The following is a 20,853-nucleotide window of genomic DNA, read 5'->3' as shown; positions in this document are numbered from 1 at the left end:
ATAGCAGATATCTGATTTGTTAAAACTGTTCCATTTAAATTAGGCCACATAAATGCGTGTTGGCAAAACGGATATCAATCCTGTCTTCTACTCCTGCGCAAAATGCAAATACACAGATCATTACTTCGCCTTAAAAAACTAAAAGAAAAACACCACCGCTTTTCTATTTTTTACGATGTTCTTACCTATACTTAGATGAATTAATACATACCTATATTTTTTCAATGCATGCACTTTTAATCTTTTTACAGCGCTTCTTGAATGTGTAGCATTTAGCCTAGCCCCATTCATTCCTATGGCTCCAAACTAAAGTTTTATTTTATGCCACCATACTTACTCGTGTAACTACTCATGTAACAGTCTGTAAATAGGGAAAACATGGAAGTATTTGGTGGCTTTTAAATTCATCCCTGTTTGGAGCCATAGGAATGAATGGGGCCAGGCTAAATGCTAACACACATACAAGGCGCTGTACAAAGATTAAAAATGCACGCATTGAAAAAAGATAGGTATGTATTAATTTGTCTAAGTTGAGGTAAGAACATAGTAAAATATTGATAAACAGTGTTTTTTTCCTTACAGTTGACGCTTTTGCATCTCGAGGCAGCAGTTACTGTATGTTTATTGTGTGTTTGGCAGACGACGTGCGTCTCCTTGCTCTGCATGAGCTGGATCGCCCAGTGCATAGCAGAAGGAGAGTGAAACAGTAGCGTGATAACTGACAGGACCATAATGGGGAAAAGTGCTTCACAAAGCGCTCTCTCAAATTTATTTCTTTGTTTAATATAATCGAGTTTGTCATTGAGCTATTTTATTGGTTCTAGACACTTTTTTATCCACTATCGTCGCTCCATAAGGCAATCAGCATGTTGTCTTTATTTGTTTGGCTCTCTTTTTGCTGACTTGCGAGTGACATGCTTACGTTTGGGAGGAGTAAAGCGCTGACAGACAGATATGTGGCTCCATTAACCAGATGTATTTACACTTACTAGATTCGTCTAAAATGCGTCCCAGACCACCTCCTAAAGTGGTTTGAGCGATCCGATTTAAAACTGTCTCGGAAACGTTTCAGAGGGCATTTACACCTGGTCTTTTTACAATCAGAGAAAAACGCATGAATTGACCAGGTGTAAAAAGCCCCTTAGTTGGACTTCATAAATTGATGGTGCTGCCCATGAATGAGGCATGGGTTCAAATAATTGTTTCCCACCATAATAAGCTTGTAAACCTCTCTTGTCCCTACTATGCACAACTTGCCACCAGGGCACTGCCATGTGATTGCTAGTGTGTTCTCAGGAAGTTACTGGTAGGCGCTTGCTTATTGGCTGAAATCAAATCCAATCAGGAGTTTTGTAGTTTTATTTAGAACAGTAGTACAAGTGATTTCTTTTAAAGGTAGAAAGTAGGACAGATCACGCCCTGTTTAATCACAACAGTAATGTTTGGTATGTGTTAGGGGCTGTTGGGGCTCTTTCAGAGACTCTATGTGGATTAGTACCAGGGGTCTCTCTGTCTCCACAGGAGCCCCTTTGGCTTTCTGCCCCACCAGCCATCCCAACACACCCTCACACATGGCACATGATACTGGCAACCAGCAAAACGTGTATTTACAGTCAAGCGGCTAATGAGCGACTGATTGATTTTACATCCGATGATTCTCACCCTACTATATAGGGGTGGGCGATATGACAAATCTTCTATCACGATAGGATTAATTTTATATCATGATAACGATATGTATCACGGTAGAGTTTTTTATGTTTTAATAAGGTTTAAATCTTTAATACCATAGAAATGTTCATAATTCTCACAAAAAACATATACAAGCATAGAAAGAAGATAAAAACAAACAAAACTCAAGCTCTCTGAAGATACACAGTCAATAAGAATGATAATAAATAATTATGCATGCATGTATGTATAGGCCTATATATATTTTTATTTAAGGTAGAAAAGTGATTTAATCAGGAGCAGTGAGAGATTTTTTTCTCAATGCTGTTTGATTAACACGAGTGACAGACAGGAGCAAAATTAGGTAACTTCCCCTTTAAGACCAAAGTCCGGATCCAATACACTGTTACACATGCGCTTTCTCTTTTAGCTGTTTACTTTCTCTTAAGACCTTACTGGTCGTGTTTATGATGATGCTTGCAAAGACGGGAATTTTGACGCAGATGTGTATTTAAGGCCAATAAAGCGGGAAAAATGCTCACGAGCTTAATAAGCAGATATTACGCAGCGCTCCTCACAGACAGAAAGAGCAGCGGTTGCGCGACTTGTCCGCTCCTGACACACAGAAAGAACGCACGCATACAGATCTGTTGTCTGTGTTTCAATGGCTTAAAATAACTTGTTTTAAAACTGCAGTGCTTAAATACGTGTACAAACGTTACGTTTTCGCGACCACACGCACAGGAGCGTGACGTGGGCACGTAACCTCGATAGAAACGATAGTCCAAAATCTCTACCGGTTGACAAATTTCTACCGGTTAATTTTGTCTACCGGTTTATCGCCCACCCCTACTACTATATGTCTCTCTTCCTCAAACTGGTTCTTGGTGTTTAGCAAATGTTTTGTATGTAAGACTTGAAATGGGTAGCCACCCTTGCAGTTTAAAATTGTATCTGGCCTAATCTAAGAGATCAGATTGTTCCTGCACTTTAAAAAAAGATTTGTTGGTTCAACATAAAAAGTAAGTTACCTGGTTGCCTTAAAATGTTGAGTTTATTCAATTAAAAAATATTAGTTAACTCAAGAAAAGTTGTGTGACAATTGTATCAACTAATTTTTGTAAGTTCAAAACTTAAAATTTTAAGGCAACTTTGTAACTTTTTTACATCATGTGGCTTAATTGGTAGAACAGTGGGTTAGCAATGCAAAGGACAAGGGTTTGATTTCCAGGGAACACACACATAAATATATGGCTTATAATGCACTGTGATACATTTAAATATAAATTATGAATTATGGTTTTGCATAATTGCATCACACTTAATCACAACTAAATTAAAAAATAAACAAAATGACCAAGTTATTATTATCTTATTGTTTCATTCACAATCATTTTAGTTTTTCATGCTGCTGTTGATTCTGAACAGCACTGCAGCAGAGCACTGCATTTTAAGATGTACACTCCCCACATAAAACACTCCACTCAAAAGCCTCAAAAACAACCAATGTCAAACTTATCCAGATCACTAATTTTTACATAACTCAAAGTGGACCTTCAAACCCAACTCAAAGGGATTTACGCAAAAATGCATGCAGCACATCTGCAGATGTGCCCAAGGGAGGCTACTCTCTGTGGAATAGCATGCATGAGTGTGTGTGTATATGTGTGTCCATGGCCTAGATCAGTGGTGTCAAACTCAATTTCATCCCGGGCCACATCAGCATTACGGTTAATCTCAAAGGGCCGGTTGTATTTGAATGACTGTATGAATCTATCAACTCTTTTATTACTGTATATTGCATAATTTTCTCTTAATTTGCTTACTATTGGTTTTGTTAATAACTCAATTAATACCTAGCTTTGAAAGTAGAAGCCCAGGCAAATAATGACAAAGTGTATAGAGTACAACTATTCTACATATTATTTTTAAAATAATTGTGGTGACAAAAACACATGTTGTATGTGAGTACAGTACACTCAAAATGTTATGTTATCCTTCATTGTGCAGGTCAGAAAATGAGAGGGATTTTAGATACTAATAAAGAGTTTTACCATCTCCACCACAAAATTAGGCATTTATTAAACGCATCTACCCTCGCTTGTCATTTCTTGCCCTCTTTACAAAAATGCTGTGATTTTTTTACCTGGCTTTGAGTGTCTGACTGTTTGACTGACGTCTCATGAGTTCATTGTTGTAGGCTACAGATCAATAGATTCAATCGTTTATTAATGAGTCAGATGGGTCATTAGTTCGCGTATTCAGCGGAAATAGACGCGTTGTAAACTAATCCCAGCTGGACATCGCGAAACATTTCTGTACACGAGTCGGAAAACATTTTCTCGCTGGATGCGCGTGAGCGGGCGCGAGAGAGGGAGAGAAAGAACGAGCAAATACTGTCCGTTTCCATATGCGGAGGTCGCATAGGCAGCGTCATCAAGCCTGGTTTATTTAAGTTAACTGACCATTACATTCGCAAGTCATACGCATATTACAACTATTTACTATAAACAAAGAATAATATTTAACTTTATAATTGTTAATATTCTGAAACAAGACAGTCTTGATGACGTATGCAGCCTGGAAATGCGAGCTCCGGACGCTGCAGCGTTCGCATTCAGACACGCCCATTCTAGTAGTGCGCGCGTGCGGGGCACTGCTCGTTCTCTCTTATGCAATCATCAATATTATCACTATAATTACATTACAAAAAGACTTTGGCGGGGCAAAAATTAGTTTTTGTGGCTGCTAAAAAAATCTATATAGGAAATAACCTGCAAAAATAAAACTTATAATAACAATAAAATAATCTGTAAACTCTCGCGGGCCACATAATTAACATAATTTGTAAACTCTTGCGGGCCAGATGAAATGAGGGGGCGGGCCGGATTTGGCCCGCGGGCCTTGAGTTTGACACCCCTGGCCTAGATGAAGCCCCACTGGCATAACATCAAGTCACAGAGCCCAGCTGAGCTCTCCACATCCCATTTTCACAAGCTCACAGCTGTAGCCTGGGGGAGATGCCTTGGACATCTTTTACCTGGGCATGTATGAAGCAAAATCAAACATGACAGCGCCCTGTATTTAAAGCATTATTGCAGAAACAGACCCACCCTTTAATAAATTACCGGGTGGGGGTACACATTGGATGCATAGGTCTAGCAAAGGAAGTGCAAAGTGCAAGCCTGGACTGGTCAGTTGAATGAGCATCTATGCGGGTTAACGCACTGAGATTTTTAACATTAACAAGCCATTTGGGTGAAGGGTAGACCACATGTTCCCATATGTTGCATGGTGGCACTTCACCCACTATAAATGTAAAAATTATAGTGCCAAGCAAAGCCCCCTCAAAAGATTTTGTATATATTGATTGAAGCCAATTAAAAAATGTACATCCCCAAACAGTGAGGAGGACATCTTGATTCACAGATGGCTAAAATGAGAGTAACAGGGGGTTCATTCTTATGCATGACCACTTACAGTACACACAAGTATGTGTGAAGTATGTGGAATCCTCACGGATACTCAGTTATTCATAAGACAGACTGCATTTAATCAAAGCCAAAGCTGGGGTCAACTTAACCAAGTCTGAGTTTATTAAACTAAAACGTCCTTGAATCAAAACATTTCTGGGATCATTTGGACACTGTTGCTGTTCTACACTGTAAAAAAGTTGAAAAGCTCTTTCGAAGAGAAAAATGAATGACCTGTGTGGAATGCAAGACTGGATGGAGTTATGTTTATCAGATTTCTTATTCCCTATCGCACTGCATTTCTGTTTTGTGTTACTCAAAAAAAAAATGTCATGCTGCCGAGTTGGAGTAATGCATGGTAGCCTCTGACCTGCAAAGATTTGCAAAAACAAAAGAAAAATTGTGAGAATGAAAAAAGATTATGAGGGAATTCTAAAGAGCTTTGAAGGACAATATCAGCATGATGTTTTAATAAGCATGGGTCCAAAAACATGTATAGTCGAGCACAAAAATAGACAAAATGCTTTGAGAAGAAACCTTAAAAATAGAGAATTTACATTATTCATACTTTCATGCTTTTGTCAAGCATACATAATGCAGCCAATAATATCATCAAGATCCTCTGTGGTTTCCCAGGATCCTCAGCAGCAGGTCTTCATTTATAGCCTAAAATGACCAAGATCAATCGTCCAGGGATCCAGGCCTGGCTGGAATGTCTTCGACTGTGCTCTTTAGTGTTGTGGCATGTGTCATTGTGTCAGCTGGGGTAAAGAGGTCACAGCTCGTCGTTGCAGCAGGGGGTACGTGTGCTTTTGTGAAGGGGTATTTACGATCTCGCCCTCTCTTCAGGGCTGAACCTAATGGCCGTGTTGGTCCTGTGATTGTGACTTTTGGCCAGCTGCCATTGCGCAGGGCAATGCACTCAGACGGTCACCGCTCCCCATTGTTTCCGTCAACACCAGGGAGTGTTTTTCTCTTTGTGACATCATCATTACAGGCATTAAGCCCCGCCCCCCCAGAGATTGCTGTGACAGCTGGAGGCTCCAACATACCCACCTCTATGACTAAAGGCTTTCAGCTGTATTGATGAGGGCTGGATGATGGCAGTCCACCATATGTGCCCATCCCTGTTCCCCAAGCCAGCCCTCATTGATAATTCAAATCATTGATCGATGGTAGTTTACGACCGGCCCTTCAGAGCCTCTCAGCACGATGGAGTGACTATTACTTAAGATCATACTCTAAAAAATATCTTGGGTTGTTTAAATTCGTGGTTGGGTAATATGGACAAAACCAAAATGAGTCTGAGCTCATATTTAAAAAAAGCATTTGGGGTTAGGTTTAGGTTAAAAAGGGTCAGTATAGGTTAAAATACAATTAAACAGGTAGGGTTTGTACCTTAATGATGCAACTAATGCTGGGTCAATGCTATATTTTCACCAAATATTCTTTACATTATGTATGGTGATTTTATGTAGAAAACAGGAAATCAAAAATTTGACTTTACAGTAGCTGGGTTTTCAGAGACATGGTCACATGTTGATCATACTCTTGTATCTATTAATAAATTTTTATAAGTTTTACCCCTACTAGCACCAATGGCAAAACTGAGAAAAGTAAATGTGCAGCCCTGAGTTTAAGGAATATGCAAATATTGATTCAAATCAATGATTCACTTTTGTCAGTCTAGGAGATAATGCAGAGTAAGTGTGTGTGTGTGTGTGTGTGTGTGTGTGTGTGTGTGTGTGTGTGGCCGGGTAATTATCACGTTGGGGGGACCAATTGTCCCCACAAAGATAGGAATACCAGTGTTTTTGTGACCTCATGGGGACATTTTGATGTCCCCATGAGGAAACAAGCTAATAAATCAAACAGAATGATGTTTCTTGAAAATCTAAGGTATCAGACAGTTTCCTGTGATGGTTGGGGTTAGGGAATGGGGCAGGTAAGGGGAATAGAATATACAGTTTGTACAGAATAAAATGCATTACGTCTATGGAATGTCCCCAAAAAACATGGAAACCAGAACGTGCGTGTGTGTGTGTGTGTGTGTGTGAGAGAGAGAGAGAGAGAGAGAGAGAGAGAGAGAGAGAGAGAGAGAGGTAGCAGAGGTCATGTATGTGTGGATATGTCAGATGAAACACCTGCAGAGCGGTCTTAATGTGTGTGAAAGTGTACAGCAGCGTGGAGAATGCACCCATTTACCACAGCAATGTTTGTGAAAAAGGTCGTGAGGGAATGTTCTGAGAAAACTGTTGCAGGGTTTGACGTGTCACAGGTTTTTCCAATATCACACTTTTACCACGCAGACCACCAATATGAAATAATTTATCATCGATTTTTGCCCTGCCTTTGTAAAAATGGTCAAGACTCAGGAAGAAGGTGAGGGTTAGGAAGAGCGAGGAATAAAGGAAGGGTTACAGAGAGACAAAGATAAGAATTAACAGTGACAGATTGCCACCTTTCTTTAATGAGAACGGCTTAATTGGATCTTAGCTGGGACGTGACATCTAAAGTGACAGGCTGTGTAAGTAGGAAAGTAAATATTAATACAGGATCTCTGTGATTTGCATGAGCTTAGCATCTTGAGTCTTTTCTTGATGTTTAATAGCATCTTTCTTATAGGGCGAGTGAACAGTTCCTTTAAAAACATTTATATGTGAGCACTTTCGCTTTCCATTGTGCTTGCCTCTGTGCCTGGTTACCATAGTCACTAGATTTAATCTAACAAAGCATCAAGGCTTCACAATCAAAAGCTCCATTGGAGTCTGTGTGGTTAATCAGACTGCTCTGCCCTCTCATATAATAAGTAAAGACTCGTGCTGCTTTGTTGTGGAAGGGACTTAATCCAAACCCTCCTAAAAACCTGCGGTGAACAGCACACCTCTTAATTTTTATTTGGAAGAGAGTGGACTCTGACCTCATCTACTGCTGCTAGATCACATGACTGCTGCTAGAAAACCTGTAATGTATCCCATGTATCACAAAAAGAAATTAATACAAATTGTATTTTTTATCATAAATTTGAAATAAATCAAACATAGTATCATGATTTATATTAAAATATGTCTCAGTACAGTTTAAAAAGTTTGTAATATGTACCATTGGGTAAGGATATGTATACATTTGGTACAAATATGTATCTTTGAGATACTAATATGTATCTGTGAGGTACTAATATGTATCTTGAAGATACTAATATGTATCTTTTAGATAGAAATATGCATCTTTGAGATACAAATATGTATCTTTGAGGTATCAATATGCATCTTTGAGATACTAATATGTATCTTTGAGATACTAATATGTATCTGTGAGGTACTAATATGTATCTTTGAGATACCAAAATGTGTCTTTGAGATACTAATATGTATCTTTGAGATACTAATATGTATCTGTGAGCTAATATGTATCTTTGAGATACCAAAATGTATCTTTGAGATACCAAAATGTATCTTTGAGATACTAATATGTATCTGTGAGGTACTAATATGTATCTTTGAGGTACTAGTATGCATCTCAGTATATGTATCTTTGAGATACCAATATGCATCTTTGAGATACTCATATGTATCTGTGAGGTACTAATATGTATCTTTGATGTACCAATATGTATCTTTGAGATACTAATATGTATCGGTGAGGTACTAATATGTATCTTTGAGGTACCAATATGTATCTTTGAGATACTAATATGTATTGGTGAGATACTAATATGTATCTTTGAGATACCAAAATGTGTCTTTGAGATACTAATATGTGTCTTTGAGATACTAATATGTATCTTTGAGATACTAATATGTATCTTTGAGATACTAATATGTATCTGTGAGGTACTAGTATGCATCTCAGTATATGTATCTTTGAGATACCAAAATGCATCTTTGAGATACTCATATGTATCTGTAAGGTACTAATATGTATCTTTGATGTACCAATATGTATCTTTGAGATACTAATATGCATCGGTGAGGTACTAATATGTATCTTTGAGGTACCAATATGTATCTTTGAGATACCAATATGCACGTTTTAGGTATCTACCTCTGAGGTACTAGTAAGTACAAATGTGTACTTTTTGAAAGGGAACAGCCCCAGTCACAGATAGGGTACATATTTTGACCATTTTTTTTTCTGACAGAAAATTACATTAATTTAATGAGAAGAAGATTTTTTACCATCATCATTTAATTGTCATTAAAATAATAATGCAAAAAGTATATTTTCATTCAAACTGGCTTAAATGTAATTTGTTATTTTAGATTTTTTTTGGTGAAATATGACCTAGACATGTTCTAACATTCACACTCAGAGACCGTTCTGTTGTGACCATTGTGTATTCGTGCTGTGAGTTTCTGTTGTTTAGCATGCAAGACACCCGAATGAAGGCTGGCACGGTGCTTTCCTGTAGACACTGACTGGTGCAAACTGATGGAGAGAGAATGGGAATGGCAAATAATCTCATTATTCCAGTGTTATGAGTAAAGGCCAGAAATCATCTGTTACAGGCATCATCCAGGGTATAATGAAAACTATGTGATTGAAACACATTTCATCTGGACCGTCCACAAGATATTTCTAAGAAACAATGATTTACAGCCTTTTAGTATAAAAAAGTTACTGTCATAAACTTGCTTATTTGAATATTGAACTAGAAATATTACAGAATCTGAAATAGCTCATAACTTCTCTTTCTTTTATACTTTTCATTAACAATTTGTTTATTTGTTATTAAAACAAATGTCAGATTTTCAATGTAACCTCTCACTATTTTAAATAAATAAATATTAGATTTTGGACCACAATATGTCATAAGGCACATATTAAACAAAATTCAGTGAAACCAATATACTTATAGCTGCAAATGCAATAACAAAGTTGAGGATGCCGCTGTTGTTCAGACATTCCTCATCCCTGAATAGCTTCTCTCATTGCGATGGATTTGTGTGTTGTGATTGGTATTATGTCTCAGACATTGTATAAATATGGGGTCGTTGCTTGTTTTCATTTCCCATGCTCGTGAGGTTGACACAATCTTCGAAGCGTACGACAGTAGGTAAACAGGCGAACAAAAGGACAGCCCAAGTTCCCACGCTGAACCTTTAGGACCCCAGAAGTGTCTGCTTTGTTAACCTGGTGTAAAGGCGCCATCGTAGCAGTTTAGTTTGCCTAATAAGAGTCTTTAGCCTCCATAGTCTCTGTGAGCTAACTCATCTCAGAAAATGCCCAGAGCAAATCTAAAATGGGTCATTAATTCAAACAGACCCATGCAATTATCTTACCCTCTCTCTCTTTCCCTTTTTTTTTTATCTCAGGTGGTTGTTCCTACACGGGTTGGCCAGATGTATGTGTACGATACAGGGAAAAATGAACAGGATGAGTATGACGTCCCCAGACACCTTCCACCCAACCAAGACATCTATGACGTGCCACCCACCCGCACCCAGTACAACCAACAGGTAAAGATAAACCTTACAAAACTGAACCCAAATCAGAACCTGCAGATTGATTGTTTGATATCTAGTCATTTGTGAATAAAATAATGACTAATGATAGTCTGCAAATGTGAGATGTGTGTGAGTGATAAGTGGTCATCTTTGAATCTGCTAGACGCTGGTCATCGATCCTCTGCTGCTTTTATTAATAATAGAAGACATGATTATTTAAAATCCTTCACAAAATTTCTTCTTTCTTTCTTGCTTGCTTGCTTCCTTTGTCTTTAGTTTTTTCCAACTTCTTTTGGCTCCATGATTTCATGCCTATTTTTAGATGAGGTCATGCATTTCTTTCAGTGGAAGTAGATATTTTACTGTCTGGAGGCATTTCAAAAAGAAGGTCAGCACTGTGTGTGTGCGTGTGTGTGTGTGTGTGTGTAGCTGGATATCCCAAGAACGCTGTGTATGCACGCATGTGTGTGCATTGTGTATATATGAGAATGTACTGTCAGCAAGATAAGTCGTTCCATGTAGCACACTGCAGTACACGCACATACCCACACAAGGCAGCGAGAGACAAAGCCTGACTCACAACTAAGGCCATGCATACCCAGACATCACAATTCCAGTGCACACATATAGCTTGCAGCGCAGCCATACAAAGACTGCAATAAAATGAGAGAAACGCATGGCCGCACAGATCTTGGCACGTTCATAAAAATTTGTTGGCGTTGAAAAAGTACTTGAGCCTTGATGGGTACCAAAAAGGATGGAAAACAGTGCTGTATTTATTATCAGTAGTATATGTAGGTGAACAATTGCCTGGACGAAGAATGTCACCAGAAGATATTAAAATTCATAACGTGGAGGGAGTAAACTTTATTTACTCTTATTTACCTTACAATTTACATCATTAACAATACAAAGTGGGTTGAAAATCTGCAATTTAACTGGTGAGTGAAGGCACAACACTAATCATATAGTAGTGTGTCCAGCAAAACCAATGCAGCGTGGGATTTATTCAGAGTACCAGCGCAGGCACAAAAGCTCAACATAAAACACACACTGCATTTTCCACTGTTTCTCACGTCAAAATCTCTCAAAATATTCATCACAATGAAGACACCCAGACAGACCTGGCACAGAGCCTCATGGATGTTCGATGAGAGATTTTGGTATTCATGGCTTCTTCTCTGGCAGACTGCAGGCTCTCCTGAGGACATACACAACAGATTGAGACCCATTGTTTGGGCAACATTATTAATGCTAATGGGTGTTTGTGTAAGAATATGTGTGCGTGATTTGTGCAGCACTGATAAAAGTGTGAAACAGCAGACAGGCCAGATTAAGGGTGTGCACGTTAGGGGTGCTGCTTTAGCATTTTTTTACTTAAACTTTGGGTTATTAAACCAGGGCTTTCGTGTATCTCCTCCCTGGATGCCTCCTGGTTGAATTCTCCTGGTTTATTCACAAACGTTTGAGACCACACACACAACCCCATTAACTCATCTAGATGTGTAAAAAGAGACATAACTACATTTTAAATGATTAAGTTACCAGATGCATTGTGTGTGAAAATATTTGCTTTGTATGAGAAAACGGATTTTTTTTGTTATAATTTACAATGATGTCATCAGCGTGAGCTCTTTGCAATAATTAAAAAGGTTTTACTGTATAAAAACTGTATGTTATATTGAACTTTATAAAATAGTTCATGCTTGTTTCCTGTGCCAAAATTGTGATATCACGTAGCTCAACAAGTCTGTCTCACAGCTACACCTATGAGATAAAGTTTGTGTCATTACACCACATAACACCTCAGTTCAAAAACCACAGGTTTGAACTATAAATGTATAAGAACTGTTACTATGCACTTTAATTTACCAGTCCTTAAGCATGTCACAGTTACATACAGCCATGCAAGTTTAGACTTGCTGGCGGTCTAAACCGAATTTCCTCATCCTCATTTCACCCCTATAAGATGCAGTCGTGGAAAACTTACGCTTTTACTGCTAGCACCGTAAAACATTTATAGGATTTTACTTTTAATCCTTTGCTAATATTCAAGCTTACACAACTTTGGGTCTTTGTGTGTGTGTGTGTTGTGGGTTGTGTATCTATGTGTGATATTATATTCATATAAGCAACCACGGGTTTATCAGAGAAACGGGACAGGATGTCACACTTTATTCATAGCGTGTTCTGAAACGAAAGAAAATTTGGTTGGTTTCACTGCAAGTGTGGCTATTTAATAATGTCTGTGTGTGTGTGTGTGTGTGTGTGTGTGTGTGTGTGTGGGTAAAATCTAACTAAATACCTTAACTAAAGAAGACCCTCCTTTACTTTTACCTGTAGTTAGCATCTAAATGAGCTGTTAGACAGGTAGCAGAGAGAAGAAATGGAGATTGAGGTAAAGGGGAAGCATCTCTAGAGCCCTGCTGATCTTCTCAAGCTGTTCCTGTCTTAGGTTGTGCTACTGTAATCTCTCAAGCTTTGGCCCTGTGCGTGTGTATTTGTTAGCACGAGTGGTTATTTTGTTCTCGCTTGTACCAGTTTAGCTGCAGACCTTTTGGATGTTTATATCTGTCACAGGTCAATCCGAGCAGTGGGACGGGATGTCACACCTCATTTTTAGCACATTCTGAAACTGAAATGATGAGCATGCATGCATAGCTCTGAGTTTGTTTGTGAGAGAGAGAGACCCCCATTCATCTGTCTCCATAATTGCTCTGTTTTGCTCCAACATGCTCAGAAGTGAAGGAATGAGCAGAGAAAAAGACCAAAATATGTAAAAGATGGTCATTAGGGAAGAATTAGAAGTCCTGTAGTATAAGATAAATGAAACTGTGATAGAAAAACAGAAAGAAGTGCACAGTCTCGAGTCGATGCTGTAGCCATGTTAAATGCATTTAACTAACACAAATTTTAATCCAGATTTCAGTTAACCTGTGTGGATTAACTTGTATATGGTTCTTGCCATGAATAAAGCAATAGATGGTGGAATGGCGTAAAGAATAAACAAACAATCAATCCAGATTTCATTATTTAATTTAGTGCCAAGAACTGCTGATGGCTATTATCTGCTTATTTAAAGGGACATTAAATTTGTTTTGAAAATATGCTCATTTTCCAGCTTCCCTAGAGTTAAACATTTGATTCTTACCGTTTTAGAATCCATTCAGCTGATCTCCGCGTCTGGCGTTAGCACTTTTAGCATAGCTTAGCATAATCCATTGAATCTGATTAGACCATTAGCATCACGCTTTTTTATTTAAAACTTGACTCTTCTGTAGTTATATCGTGTAATAAGACCGTACTAATGATATTACGTAGTGCCAGAAAAAAATCCCCTGCTGTTGAAAGATACTAAGGGGACTATTTTCGGCTGCTGCGAAATATCATTGCGCCTCCTGCAGCCATGTTACAGCAACAAAGTCCTTAATTATTACACAGGTATGAGAGTATAGTTTCTAGGCATATCTGCCTAGAAAATCACAACTTTTAATTTTCTGTCAGTCTTAGTACACGATGTAACTACAAGAGAAAAATATCCAAACTCTTTTAGTAATTTTTGAGCGCGATGCTAATGGTCTAATTAGATTCAATGGATTATGCTAAGCTATGCTAAAAGTGGTACAGCCAGACCTGGAGATCGGGTGAATGGATTCCAAAACGATAAAAATCAAATGTTTAACTTTAGGGGAGCTGGAAAATGAACATATTTTCAAAAAAAGTGGAGTGTCCCTTTAAAGAGTCTTTTAAAGAGTTAAGATCTCACAGCATTAAATGTGTACTTATTACATTATAGATCGTAGGAAACATTGTAATCCATTTATTTAGATGTTTGTTTCTGTTATTGATTTATCCCTACTTTATCTCTTGCTCACAGGTGTATGATACTCCCCCTATGGCTATGAAAGGCCCGCCCAGCCGAGATGGACAGGAGATCTATGACACGCCACCAAGTTTGGACAAGAGTCAGCTGCTGTACCAACAAACGGTAACACTTTATCTTTGTCTCTCCATATAGGACTGATAAAAATCAATTACTCTGTCATCTTATGTATTGTATATGTAATTATATATATCATTTTATTAAGCATGATGGTTAGAGAAATCTGCACTACGTTTCCTGAAGGAACATCACAGATTCTTCTACAAAGCTAAATACATCTTCAACCAAATCCTCCCCTCTCAAAAACCCCTATGATGACAAATCAGCAAACCCAAATGTGTGAAATGTTTCACAGGGAGAGATCATATAAGAGATTTAGGCTGTTACACAGATATCACACTGATGCTATTTCTCAGAGCTTGTATTGCAGTTATAGCTATCAGATAATAAGAGACATTTTATGTGTGACAATCTCTTCCAGTGCTCTAAAACTTTGTCTTCATTTTGGTGTAATTAAACTAGTTCTGTTATAAATGTACACGGCTCATTTTTTTAAGTAAACTCATTGTTCCTCTTTACAGGTGTATGACATTCCCCCATCTGTCAGTAAAGATGTTCCAGATGGTCCAATCAGAGAGGAGACATATGATGTTCCTCCGCACTTTGCTAAGATGAAGAGCCTTGAGAATCAGAACCAGCCCTATATGTCCCAGATCCCCGGAGGTCTGGAGCCTTCCATACCGGAAGACGTTTATGATGTACCTCCGCCTCAGCTAACAGGAAAGCGTCAGCCTGAAGGCCAGGAGATTTATGACATTCCGGCCAGCTTGCGTAAGGGCGGCCCACAGGAGCACCACTCTGCGGATGTGTACGATTTCCCTCGTGAACGCTCGGCGGGAGAAGATTCGAATGACTACGTTTACGACGTGCCTCCACAGGTGGTGCGTGATGCCGCGGCCACCGAGGAGCTTACGGTCAGCTTTAAACGACTGTCTGCGTCCAGCACAGGAAGCACTCGCAGTAACCTTTCCACATCTTCTCTGGACATGGTGCCGGTACGGGACTCTACTGGGCCCGGCCGCCTGCTGCTTCTGGATCTGGACCAGGCTATGGAACGGTTGTCTCGTCTGCAGCAGGCTGTGGAGAGCTCTGTGTCCATTCTCATGTCTTTCATCAGTGGGAACTGGCGTAGCCACACTCAGATGGAGTCCAACCTGCCTGCCATCAAACAAGCCGTTGACCGCATTCGCATGGCCGTCAGAGACCTCCTGGAGTTTTCAAGGGGCGCGGTGGCCAACGCCACCCAGGCCACCGACCGCACGTTGCAGACCAAGCTGGGCAAGCAGTTGCAGAAGATGGAGGAGGCCTTTCAAGGTCTGGTGAAGCACAATCAGGCACTGGACGCCATAGGTTGGTCCCCGGCAGCTCTGATGGCAGCCCCTGCAGGCACCGGTGGAGATGACCTGGACCGGTTGGTAATGTGTGCCCGTGGCTTACCTGATGACACCAAGCAGTTGGCATCATTTCTCCATGGCAACGCCTCTTTGCTCTTTAAACGGACAACTAAACAGCAGCAACTGCCTCTGCCACCCGTACCGCACACTGGTGACACGCTGGGTCAGCTGACTAACAACAACAACATCTCAGCCTATCAGTCGGGCATACCCGAACGGGCTAACATCCAGTGTCGTCCGCTCCCCTCCCCTCCGAAATTCACAGCTGAGGAAGAAACTCCAGACAGGCCGTATGAGACGACAGAGGAGGGTTGGATGGAGGACTATGACTATGTGCATTTACAGGTACAAGAAACACTCTTACTCTAGGGATAAGTTATTTTATAATTGAGTACACCTAGAAACCAAAAATAAATACTTCTATATTGCAATAAATTAAAAAGCTTTCATTTATAAAACATTATACTACTTTTAGGTGAGGGATTGCATGGGAATTATTTTTGCTGTCTACATCACGAGTACATAGTAAAAATAAATTTAATATTTTGAGTTGTGTTAAGTCGACTAGTGCAATGATCAACCTAACTACACCTGCAACCCCCCTGAAAACATACACGTGCATTTGTAATCTGGTTCATTTGTGAAAGGTAAGAAGAGGAACCAGGTGTATTTTCTCAAACATCAGTGTGATCAATGGTCTCTGTGCTCTTCCAATTAGGACTCTGTCTTTAATCCCTATTGTGTCAAGCTTTAGGCTTTATCATCAATCACTCCAATTGCACATTTAGGCTTGCTATTCCTTAAAGTTTCCATACATCCTTCTTAGGCACGAGCTCTTGCACATTCACTGTGTGGTACTGTCAAACTTTCACAAAACAACTCAGTTAAGATAAATTCAGTTCAGTCACACAGATATTTCTTAATCTTTTACCCAGCTAAAAAGGGTTCCACTGTGATATACTGCCCCCTAATGGACTTACTGGAAAACTGCACAAAATGCAATATAGATATAGTAAAGGGTGACAAAAACATTGTGCCAGGTGGGGTACAAATGATAAATGTGACCCTGGACCAGTGGTTTTCAATCTTGTCCTAGGGGACCCACTGCCCTGCATGTCTCCCTTATCTAACACACCTGATTCAGATCATCAGCTCATTAAGGGAGAGATCCATGAACAGAACTGGGTGTGTCAGTTAAGGGAGACATACAAAATGTGCAGAGCTGTGGGTCCCCTAGGACAAGATTGAAAACCACTGTCCTGGACCACAAAGGGTCGATTTTTTTGAAATTGAGATTTATACGTTATTTTAAAGCTGAATAAATAAGCTTTCCATTATGGTGGTCCTTATAAGGGGTCAATTTTTTTTAAATGTTCAATTCTCACGCCCTAAATGTGTTAGGATATCAATAAAAACACACTGTGCAAAATTATGAATTGTTCCTATAATACCTAGAGGTTGCTCAAAGCATTTAAATATTTCTGAAATCACATATTTTTGCGAAAACTGTACCACTTAAAAACACACATAAAACTTGCTTCTTGGAGGGTAACTTGTTTCAGTTATTTCAGTCTCTTCTGATCCGAGTAACCATAGCGGACTTGCTTCGTATTGCTTCAGCCATTGTCTCAGTGTATATTGTCTATTGTGCTTTATTCACATTGAAGCTTTCTTGCTTTGAAAGACATATCACAACTAAAACAGGAGTTTTAATTCCATGGAGCATGGTCAAATAAGTCCATTGCTGCCATAAGTATATATTATTAAACAATTATACATGCTAGCACAAAGTATCACATAATACGCCAATGTGTTAAACGTCAAAGGTCTTGAGCAAACTCTAAATATTAATTAATATAGATAAAATTTTGCCCAATTTATTTATTACTTTTTTCTAACATTGGTGGGGTGAGAGCATTAACTTTTAAAAGTTGAAATATAAGGACCACCCTACTTTCCATGGATGAATGGTGTGTTAGGATAGGGCAATATTTGGCTGACAACACAATTATTTGAAAATCTGGAATCTGAGGATGCAAAATATCTAAATATTGAGAAAATCACCTTTATAGTTGTCCAAATTAAATTTTTAGCAAAACATATTACTAATATTATATACATTTTTATATATTTACGTAGGAAATGTATAAAATATCTTAATGGAACACTTCACTAAATATCCTAATGATTTTTGGCATATAAAAACAATAATTTTGACCCATACAATGTATTGTTGCTATTGATACAAATATACCCTTGCAACTTATGTTTTGTGGTCACATATAAAAAAATGAATCAAGATACTGAATATGGATGTACTTTCTGTTTTAGGGTAAAGAAGAGTTTGAAAAGAACCAGAGACAACTCTTGGAGAAAGGGAGCATCAAACAAAAAACCCTGCTGGAACAGCAACAGGTATCATAAATGAAGTTTCTTTGCAACCACATTTAGGAAAAACATTCACATGAGCATCTGTAATCTGTTATAAATGTTATATACCAACAATATACCAGTATTCATATTTGATTGTTGATTTATACTTCATTACTGCTCATCTACATTTACATTTGGCAGATGCTTTTATCCAAAGCAACTTAAAAGGATAGTTCACCCAAAAATGAAAATTCTGTCATCATTTACTCATCCTCATGTTGTTTTAAACCTGTATGAATTTCTTTTTTCTAATAAACACAAAAGAAGATATTTAGATAAATGATTGTAAGCATACAACTAATTGTAACCACTGACTTCAATAGTAGGAAAAACAAATACAATGGAATTCAATGGGTACCATCAACTGTGTGCATACCATCATTTCTCAAAATATCTTCTTTTTTGTTCATCAGAAATAAGACATTCATACAGGTTTAGAACAACATAAGGATGAGAAAATTATGACAAAATTTTCTTTTTTTGGGTGAATGATCCCTTAAAAGTGCTTTTAGCTCTACATTTTCAGTATGTGAACCTAAGACCTTTACACTGCTAATGCAATGCTCTACCAGTTGAGCTACATATACACTCATCTATTAAAAAAACTTAAATATTGTTTTCTCATGTTTCAAACAGCTGAAGCAGTTTGAAAGACTAGAGCAGGAGGTCTCCCGGCCAATCAACAATGACATTTCAGCCTGGACTCCGCCCACTCACTACCCACAGACACCACGCAGTAAGCTGTGCATGGGTGACCGGCAGCTGCTTCTCTTCTACATGGAGCAAAGCGAGGCCAACATCACCACACTCACCAATGCTATTGACGCTTTCTACTCTTCCGTCAACAACAACCAGCCTCCCAAAATCTTTGTCGCCCACAGCAAGTTCGTCATTCTCAGCGCTCACAAGCTGGTTTTCATCGGGGATACGCTCTCTAGGCAAGCCAAGTCTCCCGAGGTGCGCACCAGGGTGGCCCAGCACAGCAACACGCTTTGCGAAAAGCTCAAAGACATTGTGGTTAGCACCAAAACAGCAGCCCTGCAGTATCCCTCACCGGGCGCTGCGAGAGACATGACAGAGAGGGTGCGGGAACTTGGAGGCTGCACCCAACAGTTTCGCATGGCACTCAATCAGCTACTGGCCATGTGAACGGGCCATGGGACAGTACAAGCACAGAGCCAGTTAAAACTCTTTGGACAAACATATCCTGTTTCAATAAGGACAAAAATTGTTAATGGGCAGAGCCATTGGTTGTAAATGAATCATTGTAAATATTTAAGTTGCTGTATGTCGGGGATACTGTAATGGGCAAACACAGATGGTGGAGGAATGTTTGTGTTTTTTTGTTTTTGTTTTGATCAGGGGAGGAGAAAGAAAAAGGAAAATATCTAAAAAGTAGTTTTAAGACATTATGCATTATTATAGCTATACTGTAATTATTGCTTTGATTGTTATAATTGTCATCCCTATTATTATGAGATGTTGACTAAAGGTGTTTAAAATTTTAAACGTGTATGTCAAAGTACAACCATTTTTCAACAAGCATCAGCATTGAAGGCTTTTTTAATGAGTTGTTCCTGCTGGAAGCTGAAGTTTATCCTCTTGCTGTTGCTGGTTATAAGGCATGCTGGGAGTAAGCTGACTGGCAGACATAATAGAAATTCATATTTACTATGAGACTGTCATTGTGGCAAGAGACCGACCTCTCTTTATTAAGGCTTCATTAATGCTTGGGTTAAGATGAGTTTTTTTTTACCAGAATTTGCAAATGTAAAGTTATTTAAAGTTGTGGAGAAGAAATAATCCAAATGAATTTGAAAAATCTGTAACACTTGTTTAAGAAAACTTTATTTTGTTATGAAGTCTGCTTTAAACCTCAGTGAATGAATTAATACAGTTCCTCCCATTTTCACTTTGGCATGCCCTACGATAATTTGAAAACATTTCTTATGGCATTGTTTTATAACTGATTATGTTCTAGAAAAGAGGAAACATTCAGTCATGGGCGGTCCTTCATCATAAAGCTGATAGCGTCACTACCTGCTGGACAGGTGCATTGTGGCAACAGGGTCCTTGATTTCATGTATATCCTGGAAATTTATTGTACAGTTTTTGGTCAGGTCTTTCAAAAAAAAACTTTTCCCCTCCTTTTGAAACTTACCTTTCACATTCATATAGACTGAGGCTTTCAGTGGTCATATTTAAAATAAACCTGAAAACCATTTTGTCTGAGAAACTCTTCCTCTGATGCACTACATTGACCCAGTGCCTATGTGGTATAGTCACTTATCTGTTTAAAGAGCTGTTGTGAACCGAGTGCCCACTATAAGCCTGAATCGCCTGCCTCACATTTGTCTTTTAGCTCCCTGTTGGTTGTATTTTAAAATTAAGAATATGTGAGACAAAGTAGTTTAATGATACTTATTAAACTTTTTAAGTATTACAACATGTTGTTGTGCATTTAGTCAAAACCTTATCCAGTTGAAAAAAGA

At 38.7% G+C, this 20,853-nt stretch overlaps 1 protein-coding gene across 3 annotated transcripts in view; it reads left to right on the top strand.

Moving 5' to 3' along the window:
* The window catches only part of bcar1 (BCAR1 scaffold protein, Cas family member), a 96,401-nt gene extending 75,818 nt beyond the window's left edge, over positions 1-20,583 (top strand). For all 3 annotated transcript variants that reach the window (XM_065283178.2, XM_065283176.2, XM_065279078.2), the window contains 5 exons: positions 10,460-10,603; positions 14,469-14,579; positions 15,056-16,273; positions 18,260-18,343; positions 18,998-20,583. In XM_065283178.2, coding sequence (XP_065139250.1) covers positions 10,460-10,603; positions 14,469-14,579; positions 15,056-16,273; positions 18,260-18,343; positions 18,998-19,510 — 2,070 coding nt within the window. In that variant the 3' untranslated portion in view covers positions 19,511-20,583. The remainder of the gene's footprint in view (positions 1-10,459; positions 10,604-14,468; positions 14,580-15,055; positions 16,274-18,259; positions 18,344-18,997) is intronic.
* The last annotated feature ends 270 nt before the right edge of the window (positions 20,584-20,853 follow it).

Source organism: Paramisgurnus dabryanus, chromosome 9, assembly GCF_030506205.2.
Source record: "Paramisgurnus dabryanus chromosome 9, PD_genome_1.1, whole genome shotgun sequence".
NCBI classification, from domain to species: Eukaryota; Metazoa; Chordata; class Actinopteri; order Cypriniformes; family Cobitidae; genus Paramisgurnus; species Paramisgurnus dabryanus.
The sequence above is the reverse complement of the archived record's forward strand: the minus strand, read 5'-3'. Positions and strand labels throughout refer to the sequence as shown.